The sequence below is a fragment of the Suricata suricatta genome, chromosome 11, assembly GCF_006229205.1.
Source record: "Suricata suricatta isolate VVHF042 chromosome 11, meerkat_22Aug2017_6uvM2_HiC, whole genome shotgun sequence".
Lineage (NCBI taxonomy): Eukaryota > Metazoa > Chordata > Mammalia > Carnivora > Herpestidae > Suricata > Suricata suricatta.
In genome coordinates, this window is record NC_043710.1 from 107534743 (window position 1) to 107545900 (window position 11158).

Here is an 11158-nt window from a genome sequence, read left to right on the forward strand (position 1 = left end):
GTTTGCCTCATAAAGATCTTATACATATTTTGTTGGATTTATACCTAAGTATTTCATTTTGAGGGGTGCTAATGAAATGGCATTCTGTTTTTAATTAAAAATTCTACTTATTGTTGGTGTATAGGAAAGCAATTGGCATTGTATCCTTCAACCTTACTTAAACTTTTTTTTTTCTTATTTTTTTGGTTTTTTTTTCTTTTTTTTTTTTTTTACTTAATTTGTACAAACCCTTGTGTCGAGGGCTAACTTTCAATAGATCACAGCGAGGGAGCTGCTCTGCTACGTACGAAACCCCGACCCAGAATTACTTAAACTCTTATTCACTCAAGGAGGGTTTTTTTAATTGATTCTTTCCAATTATTTCCATAGGTAATCATGTCATCTGCAATCAAAGACATTTTTGTTTTCTTTTCTAATCTGTAGACTTTGATTTCCTTTTCTTGCCTTATTGCATCCTTCCGGTCTGGTATTGATGAGTGGTGAGAGGGGCACCCTGATCTTCGTGGGAAAGCTTCGAATTTCTCACCATTAAGCATGATGTTGGCTACAGGGTTTTGCAAATAGTCTCTCAAGTTGAGGAAGTTCCCTTCTATTTCTAGTTTACTGAGAGTTTTTATTAATGGATTTGATTTGGTAAAAATTTTTTTTTGCTGTATATTTTCTTTGTTAGTCTTTTGATGTGCTAGATCATGTTAAGGGCTTTTGAATGTTGAACTCGCATATGTAGGATAAATTCCGCTTGGTCATGATGTAAATTCTTTTTATATTTTTTTAGATTTGATTTACTAATATTTTGTTGAGGATGTTTGCATCTTATGTTCATGAGAGATAGTTTTGTAGTTTTCTTTCCTTTTCTTTTTCTTAAGGTTTATTTATTTTTGAGAGAAAGCACAAGTGGCAGAGGGGCAGAGAGAGAGGGAGACAGAGGATCCAAAGCAGGCTCTGCTGCTGACAGGGGCTCAGACTCACAAACTATGAGATCACGACCTGACCTGAAGTCAGACGCTCCACCGGCTGAGCGCCCCCGGGGCTTCTGTATTTTCTTTCCTTCTACTGTCTTTGTCTGATTTTGGAATTAGGATAATATTGGCCTCATAGGAGGAGCTAGGAAGTGTTCTCTTTTCTGTCTTTTGAAGAGTATCGGGAATTAGTAAGGGTTTTTTCTTTCTTCTTTCCTTTCCTTTCCTTTCTTTTCCTTTCCTTTTTTTTAGTAATCTCTGCACCCAACATGGGGCTCAGACTTATGACCCTGAGATCAAGAGTTGCTTGCTCCCCCAACCCAGCCAGCCAGGTGCCCTTGTACAGGTTTTTCTTAAACGTTTGGCAGTATTCACCAGTGAACCCTTTGGGCCTGGTGCTTTTTGTTTTGGGAGGTTATTCATTATCGATTCTTTGATAGATATTCCTTTTTAATGCTGAGTTATTGTCCATTATGTGAATATTAATTTTTTTAAACATTTATTGATTTTTGAGAGTGAGAGAGACAGAGCTTGAGCAGGGGAGGGGCAGAGAGAAAAGGAGACACAGAATCTGAAGTAGCTCTGAGTGCTGAGCTGACAGCACAGAGCCCGACACGGGGCTCGAACTCACTCACCTCACCGTGAGCTCGTGACTGAGCTGAAGTCGGACGCTTACTCGACTGAGCCGCCCAGGGTTGTGTGAATATCACACAGTTTTGTCCCTGCAGTTGTTCTGATACAAGCTGGCTCCGGTTCTTTCTGGTGAGACGTCAGAGACCACTCGGATTGTTGTTTCCCTCTGTGTGCTGTCTCAGGTTTTGCTACGGCGTCGTTCAAGATTTTCTGTCTGTGGTCAGTGTGACTTTGTTCTGCCCAGGTGTGATTTTCTTCATATTTTTCCCGTTTAGAGTTTTTTGAGCTTCTTGATCTGTAAAGTTATATCTTTTACCAAATTCTATGAAATTTCCTGATACAATTTGTAAGTATTTATTCTGTCGCATTCCCTCCTTTCTTTCGGGGACTCTGCTTTCACATGTGTTAAACCTTTGATGTTGTCCTATAGCTCGTGGAGACTCTGCTCATTTCTTTCCAGTCTTTCTCATTCTGTTCTTCATATTGATGTATCTTATAGTTCATTATCTTGTATCGTTTCCATTCTGTTGTTAAGCCCATGCAGTGAAATTCATATTTCCAGTATTGTGTTTTTCAGTTCTGTCATTTCAGTTTATCTCTTTTCATAGTTTCTGTTTCTCTGGTGAAAATTCTTATTTGTTCACTTCTCGAGAGTGTATTTTTTATGTCCTTTTTCATAGCTAAAGTAAATGCTTTAAATTTCTTGCCTCCTGGGGCACCTGGGTGGCTCAGTGGTTAAGCGTCCGATTCTTGATTTCGGTTCAGGTCATGATCTCACGGTTCGTAGGTTCAAGCCCCACGTTGGGTCTGTGCTTACAGTGCAGAGCCTAACTGGTATTCATTCTTTCTCTCTGCCCTCCCCCACGTGCTCTCTGTATCTCACAATATAAATAAAATAAAAAACAAACTTTAAAAAATGAAGTAAAATAAAAATCTTGCCAAGGTCTTGGTGACCTTGAAGTTTTTGTTCATTGAGTTTCCTTTTTTGTCAACTAGGAGTTGGAATCAGAAGAATTATCCTAAACAAAAAACCAGCATGAAAGGTACACACTCTGTGATTCTAATTACATGAACTTCTAGGAAAGACAAACCAAGAGCGAGAGAAGGTAGATCATTGTCAGCGGCGGAGGGCGGGGGGAGGGACTGCCTGTCGGTGGCGCTCTGGGCCTCGGGTGCGTCCACTCAGCTCTTCCTGTAGCGTGAAAGCAGCCAGGGGCAGCATGTAAATAAAGTGAGCATGACTGTGTTCCCCCAGCTTTGTGACAAGAGGTGGCAGCCTAGGGGTGCCTGGGGGGCTTACTCGGTTAAGCGCCCGGCGTCAGCTCAGGTCATGGTGTCATGGTTTGTGGGTTCGAGCCCTGCGTCGGGCTCTGTGCTGATCCCCTAACTCGGAGCCTGGAGCCTGTTTCACATTCTGTGTCTCCCTCTCTCTCTGACCCTGCTCGCACTGTCTCTGTCTGTCTCTCAAAAATAAATAAAAAACATTTAAAAAAATTAAAAAAAAAAGAGCTGGCAGCCTAAATTTGACCCACAGGCCATAGTTTGCCAACCCTTGCTCTTGACTGTGGATTATATTTCCTGTTTCTTTGGATGTTAGTAATTTACAGTTGAATCCCGAGTATTGTGAATAGTAAATGGTACGGACTCTGGATCGTGTTAGAGTTCTCCAGAAAGTTTTGATTAAAAAAACAAACATTTGCCTTATTGGGCTATTTCCTTAGCTGGGCTCAAACATCATCGCCTTGTGTCATGCCCAGCAGCTGGGGTCTCTGTTAAGTTTATTTGGCTGTAGCTGGTGAATGTCTTCTGTGAGATCATGACCTGAACTGAAGACAGATGCTTAACCGACCGAGCCACCCAGGTGCCCGTTGATACAAGTCTTTTTATTAGACCTGCGTTTTGCAGGTATTTTCTCCTATTCTGTGAGTGGCCTTTGCATTTTGTAACAGTGTCTCTCGAAATGCAGAAATTTAAGTTTTGGTGAAATCCAGTTTTTCAGTTTACCAGGTTTCTCTTTTGTGGCTCATGTATTTTGTGTCCCAGGAAATCTTTGCTCGACGTAAAGCAAAAGTACATTTAATTAGTAGAGTGACATCGTTTACATTTTTGTAAGTCTTTTTAGTGGAAGAAGCTGTATTCTCCCATCTACTTCTACATTTAATCTATTGCAGTATGTTGTATTTTTTTAAGTTTATTTGTTATTTATTTTGAGAGAGAGAGGGAGAGAGAGGGAGAAGCTTTCAGCATGGAGCCTGTCTTGGGGCTCGATCTCACAAACCTGAGCCGAGATCCGGAGTCCGACCTTAACTGACAGAACTGCACAAGCGCCCCTGGCGTATGTTGTTTTGATTGAAGTATGTGAAGAAAATCTGGTGATACAGAAGCAGTCGGAAAAGGGAGGGTATTTTAATAGGCTTTTTTTAGATAATTGTAGATAATTGTGGATACTTTTGATTGTACTCCAAAACTTGACTGGTGATAGTTTGTTTTCTTTTTTGGGGGGCGGGGGGCGGTGATAGTTTCTTAAAGGTTAGTTGAGTCCGTTGGCTTAAGTTGCACTTTGAATGGGATTGTTGACTGTTGTATAGGGGAGGGCAGACCCTTCCTTCTGTCCTGTTGGGTTAATGTCCGAGGCCTGTTTAGCGGACAAACGAGATGAACAGGAATAAGAAAACGATTTACATGACAACATGCATGTACAGGGGGCGAGCTCAGTGACTAGTGACTCAAAAGGGTGGTGAGAGTTCGGGCTTATCTGCCATCTTAGTAGGTGAAGGGGGACCGGGAGAAAGGTACTTATGGGAAAACAAGTGACTTCGTTGGAGGGTGAGGAGAAAAGGCACTTACGGGACTTTTTGGAAAGATAAATGACTTTTCAGGAGAACTAACTTGAGTTTATGATAGCAAAAGTTTGTGATAATATTTGTCTATACAGGTATGCGTGGTTTTTCGGTCTTCTTCGGGGCCATAGAACTCCCTTGGAGAAGGGATTTAGGGTAGTTTTAGTCATGTTCTGTCTCCTGGGAATAGGTCTGCTCTGAAGAGGAATTTATGACGTCCCTGTTTCCCAGAAGTTGCTGCTTGTAGGCAGATAAGGGAAGCTCCCAGAAGGCTATTTTCTGCATCTGTTGAACCTCATATGTCTTCAGCTTAAAATAATTTTTATGCCAACTCTGAGGTTCTGAGTGGGTTCCACAGTTGGCTTGGTAACACAATGCATTGATGATTTGGAAAATACTGGTTTAGAGTTATTCAGACCTTGTAAGTGTTGGCACATTTTACTATGAAGACTTTCATTTGTTGATATCACTGTTAATTTGATCAGATTAGTATTAACGTAGTGGAATCTTTCAAGCTCCCAGTGGCTGGTACAGATTTTCCAAAATGCTGATTTTTGCCTGAAAGCTCAAAATTGGTTGTTGGTGATAAATATTGTCAGTTGTTTCCTTTGAAACAATAGCAGGAGCACGCCATTCATTTTCAAGGTGATGTCTGCCAGACCCTCCAGTTCAGAGAGCCATGGCTTGTCTCTCTGTTCTTGGAAGTAAAACGGTATTTCATGAAAACGAGGCTAGTCCAACTCACAACTCAAATGGTCTCACAAGTGCTTTCCATGGACAGCCGTGTGCTTTGGCACGTAGCATTTTATCAAACAGTAGTTTTTAAATGTCTAGCTAGAGCTCAAGGTTTAACGAAATTATGACGTTATATGGCTCCATCACAACATCATTAAGTAAAGCTTCAACCACAAGAATAAAAAGCCATTCCGCTCAGATTATGGGAGCGACACCTGTGTCTGTTGTCAACGACTCAGATACAATGTTGTCTTGGTGGTGAGTTGGTGCTACTACTAGACGGATAAAAACAAAATAGTGAGTCTAGTTGCGTCTGGAGATTTGTTGGCTTGTAAAGCAAAACTGTAATTCTTCAGATGACGTCTTAGCTAACGCGTCAAACTTGCAGCAGAATCTTTAATTTGAGGAGTTACTGTATCATCAGGAAGTGACGTCGCCACCGTTGATGTTGCTGACTCTTCGGCCGGCAGGCGTGCGGCGAGGGCGCTGGACAGGGCTGCCCTCCTGGCTCAGGCAGGATGGGGACTGACCGGCCACGATTCCTCAGCGGCTTTTCTGTGTCTGGTTTGAAAGACTTGAACGCTTTTCATGAATTTTAAAGACTTCCTCCCATCTGCATTTAAAATAGTTTCTTTTTCATTAAATTCTGGATGATCTCAAAATGTCACTGTCACTTAACTGGCACAATATAATTAGAAATGTTCTGTGGCTTACGACACAGTGAAGGAAATTATGAACGTCCATAAAGTCAAGGGAAAGATGGCTTTTGTCTCACTTTGGTTTCTTATTTATAATTTTGCCCAATTTCTTTGGAGTAGATTCTTTCTTTCCATGAGTCAGAAAAGGATAGGTCACAGCATCTTTTTTGGGATCTTGTAGATGTATACATTGTAGATGCAGCTATGGGCTGAGAAAATGAGTCTTCTCACCTCCCTTTTTTGAGCCAATGACTCATTTTTCAATGTAAGAGGAAAACACAAATAAGTATCCTTTTATTTGAGAAAGAGTTAAATTGCAAAATAATACATTTTTGATAGAACTTAAAAATGAGAAAATTTTGGGGCGTCTGGGTGGCTTAGTCAATTAAGCGTCTGACTTTGGCTCAGGTCCTATCATGGTTTGTGGGTTCGAGCCCCGCGTTGAGTTCTGTGCTGACAGCTCAGAGCCTGGAGCCTGCTTCAGATTCTGTGTTTCCCCCTCTCTCTGCCCCTCCCCCACTCACACTCTGTCTCTCTTTCAAAAATAAAGAAACATTTAAAAAAATTTTAATGAGAACTGTTTTAAAAATTAAAAGAAATCATTGTAAACAAAATGACAAGAAGTACTGTTTCTACCTAGATGCCTGGAGAACTTGGAACTTTTACAGTGACTACTTATTAGACAATAATGAGATTATAGAGATTACAGCAAGTATAAAGATAGCTATAAAAGTACTGAGTTGTACTGAGAAGGACAAAAATTGAGAGCTTAAATTATGCCTTAAACCTACCACTTCGGAACATGTGAGAAAACGTAAGAATACGGAAGCACGTATTCCATGAGCCGGCAGTGAGGACAGCGTCATGTGTTGTGTAGCCTCGGTCGGAAAACCCGTTGTAGACTCGTGAGGGAATGAGCCCGACAAAGGCACGGAATCTCAGTGTCGTCATGAGTGACATGAGTTTGCGCTTCACAGACCAGCCCCTCCGGGGTTTTGAGGGCTGTGGACTACGTTCTGCAAGGTGCTCTTCTCGATTATCTCTCCCCACCTGCACACCTAGGGCTCCCACCGCTGTGACTGTGGTCGGGATGCGCATCTGTCCCCCTGCCCAGACCACAGCCGCTGCCTGCGGCTTTCCGGACCGCTTCCCAGCCGAGTGCTCTCTGCGTCTTTGGCCTTGGCACATGCTGTTTGTTCTGGCCAGAATTTCCTTGTTCCTTTTGTTCCCCTGGCAGACTCTTGGATTGCGAGTTTCTTAGGACAGGAACTTGGGCATTTTTATATTCCCAGGGTTTTTTTTTAGCATGATCCCTAGCACATTATGCTGCTCAGTACATTTGTTGAATTACGTTGAATCTAGGAAGAATTCTAGTCTCATAAACAACACTTGCAGTTGAAGCTTGGGGTAAGTATTTCTGCTAATGTTTGATCTCATTCATTCTGTATTGGTTAGTGCTACTCTGAGTTTCAGGAAAAAGATTCTAGATTTTATAACCTCCACGCCCAAGTCAGGAGAGCCAGCTCCTTCAGTCAGCAGCTTTGGCTTGTTTCCTTTGCCTTGCCTAGAGTATAGTATATTCTGGAAGGAGGGCATTTGGGCTGAGGATCCGTCTTAATTTTTAGCTGTCTCTGGCTGTTGAGACGATTTCACAAGACACTTATCATCTGCTTCTCTCCATGGAAATCACTGACTTCCACCACGCCTTGTGGTGGAAAATTCACATGCATGTATTTTCGTTTCTCTGAGGGAAGACGTTCTACCATCCAAATAGGAGAACTAACGTGAAGCTCTTCCTGTGTGCCCGAGACTGCGGTGTGTGTTTTACATGTAGTAACTCCGTAACACGCGCGGCAGCTCTGTGAAAGGTAGACTCTTGATAGGTTCGGACGGGTTTTAGGTTCGGACGGGTAGCTAGTCCTAGGGTCTGGACTTGAACGCAGGGCTTAGTCTGGCTCCAGAGGCCGTGCTCTGAGCTCCTCTGAGGAACTTCCTCTTCCATCTAGACACTCCACCCTTGTCCTGAGCCTGTGTGCATGTACATGCACAGAGGCTTACTAAGTATTTATAATTGTCAGATTGAAAATAACCTAATACCTAAATAGATAATGGTATGTGTGTACAATGGATAGTTATTTAACAATTCAAATGTTGAAGAATACTTAAGGATATGGAAAAATGTTAGGTTGAGAAAGTAAGACAAAAGCCACAGTTACTGTTTGGAAGCACACATAATGGATTCATATGTGACATATACATATGGAAATACACAAATATTTATTTTAAAGGACTAGAATGAAGTATAAGCATGATTTTTTTGTGTGAATATTGCAATTATGAGAAATTGAATAAAAAAAATACTTTAGGGAACCTAGCTGCTCAGAAGAGGATGGAACTCTTGACCTCAGGGTCATGAATTCAAGCCCTACGGTAGAGATTAAATAAATAAACTTGAAAAAAACTTTATTAAAAAGTATTTTTTAAATGTTTATTCTTGAGAGAGACAGAGCGCAAGCAGGGGGAGGGGCAGAGAGAGAGGAAGACACAGAATCCGAAGCAGCTCCAGGTCTGAGCTGTCAGCCCAGAGCTCAACGTGGGGCTCGAACCCACGAACCGTGAGATCATGACCTGAGCTGAAGTCGGATGTCAACCGACTGGGCCACCCAGGCGCCCCCAGAAAAACTTTAAAAATAACATTTGTTGGGGGCACCTGGGTGGCTCAGTCTGTGAAGTGTCTGATTCTTGGTTTTGGCTCAGGTCATGACCTCACAGGTTCCTGGGTTCCAGCCCTGCTTCGGGCCCTGTGCTGGCAGCAGAGCCTACTTGGGATTCTCTCTCCATCTCTGTGCCCCTCCCCCAATCGTCCTGTCTTTGTCTCTGGCAAAATAAATAAATAAACTTAAAAAACCCACGTTTTCTGGACACTTCCCATGTGCTAGGTACCATATTAAATTCCTCATGTATGTTTTCTCAGTAAATTCTCCCATTAGCCCCATGATGGGAGGTCTGACTCATTTTCTAGATGAAGAAACTGAGTCCTAGAATGATTAAGTAACTTGTCTAGGGTCATATGACCAAGAAATAAAGGAGTTGGAACCTCTATATGAGACTGTTTTATATTTTTTGACTTTTTATCATTTGGATTATTTTTACATGATCAAAAATAAAGTTAATTTTAAAAAGTATGCAAAAATTGGGAACTACAAGTCAGACGTACACAGTGTGCTATATATTTATTTGAACCGTCCATGCCCTAAACGAGCTGTGCAAAACAACAGAAGTTTGGGCCTGACAAGAAATCAGACCAGGCCCTAGGAGAGTTAAAACGGACTCACTGGTTCCTCTTCTGCCCAGGAAGAACGGATCCTTTTTCTAGCGCGGCAGGTCTGATGTGTGTGTTAGGGGCTAGTTACCTGATGAGGCTGAGCGTTTCTGACTGCTTAAAAATTTGTTGAGCATTTCTGTGGTGATTGAGAGTCGTTCCTTTGGTCTTGTTGGATGCAGGTGAAGTGGATGTGGCCGTTGCCCACAGGAGAGGGTTTTTCTTTGTGAACATGTGGAATGTCGCATGGGCTTGGCGGGTGGGTTTTGCGTAGATAAATGTGACCTGTAGCGGACACATGTATTTAATGGACCGTCTGTAATCGTCAAGAGTAACATCAATCACAGAAGGCAGTCGTCATTTTTTTCTACGTGTTATCCCATTGTCGGCGGGGGGGTGCCAGTAAGTTCATTGATTGAGGAGTGTGTGTGGGAGCTGGAAAACACAGCTACCGATTCGCCTCTGTCTAAAGGATTAGTAGAGAACGCCTCTTCTGGCAGGAAGTGAGTTTGGGAGGGACAGCACATAGAGGTTAGGAAGGAAATGCCCCCTGGTCATGTCTGTCTGTCGGACTTGGTCAGTGGAGGGCAGGTTCCTGTTCGTGAGTCAGTGTCACACACTCACACCTGCACGGGCTGTGAAGTGGGAGCAGGGATGGGTGTGCGACGGGTCAGATGTGCGTGAGGAAAAGGCACCTCAGAAACTTGGTTAGTGGATCGCCCCCTCTCATATATGCGAGGCCACCGAAAAACCAGAAGAGGACTAAAATTACTCATTTTACTGCAGAAAAGTGGGAACAGTTTTCTTAAGATGTGATTCTTCCCAACCTTTTCCTTCCTCTTTCTTTCTCCTTCTTCTTAAAAATTCTTTTTAAAAATACAGTGAATCAATTTCAACATCGCCATATCATCCCTTCCCCCTGACCTGGATAATCCTGTGCTTTCCAGCCACGAAACCCAACTAGAGTCCCGTGCCTGTCAGGGGCTCCCCCTGCCGGCTCTGCCCCTGCAGCCCGAGGAGGGTGCCCGGCCCTGCACCTTCTGCAAAAGCCCCGGAACGGGCCCACGGGCCGCTGGTCACCTGACCTTGGCGTGTATATTACCTTCTAGGGATGGGGCTGGGAGGGCGGTATAAGAAGGGAGGAACTGATGGAAATATGAAGAAGCCCTGAGGTGAGAAGAAACATTTTGTTTTCCTTCTGAAGAACGTTTACTGTGGCTCAGAGAGCAGGAGCTCGGCGAGCTGGCGTCTGAGTGCCTAGTAGTGAGTCAGTGCTTGCTGCCTTGAAGTGAGCATCAAATGGACCCATGCACGTTTGGTCCTGTGTTCTTCACACGCGTACTAGAAGACAAGTCGAGAAATAAGAGGAATACCATCATGGTTCTGAGCCCTCCGTGCCTTGGGTTCCGTCCTCCGCGCGTTCTTTCCTCCTCTTGGTAACCTTTCTCTTGCACGTGGAGACAGGAACATTTGCGCTTTCGAATATGGGGCCTCTGTGCTCTTACAGACCATCTTACACCTTCTGCCTCTAGGTCTGTGTTAATACTTAGAGTAGGACTTCCTGTAACATACGTGCGAGAGCAACTTCGGGGTTTCCTTTGGCCGTGGTGTCCCTTAGCGATCTTGTGCTTCTCTCCTTACTCTTGCTCTTGGTTTCTTACCTTACAGAGAAGTGTGGGAAATGGAACTAGACAGACTCAAGAATCAGGATGGCGAAATAAATCGCAACATTATGGAAGAGACAGAACGGGCCTGGAAGGCAGAGGTAAGAAGAGCTCTGGGTGGAAAGCTTTGATGTGGGGCTTGCAGGTACTCGAACCTGCTGTCTGATGGTGGGGTGTGCGGCACAGGGTGTGCGTGTGACCCGCGCGTCCTGCGTCCGAGTGTGGCACTGCTGTAGTCCACGCCGTGGAGCATTCTACCCCTGAGCCGCACACTATTCCACCCTGTAGCTACTAAGTGTTTGTTTTA

The 11158-nt window shown here is 43.5% G+C and overlaps 1 protein-coding gene across 1 annotated transcript in view; it reads left to right on the plus strand.

The window, feature by feature from the left end:
- The window catches only part of RNF214 (ring finger protein 214), a 40586-nt gene that overhangs the window by 25435 nt on the left and 3993 nt on the right, over positions 1–11158 (plus strand). The window contains exon 6 of the mRNA XM_029915699.1: positions 10856–10961. Coding sequence (XP_029771559.1) covers positions 10856–10961 — 106 coding nt within the window. The remainder of the gene's footprint in view (positions 1–10855; positions 10962–11158) is intronic.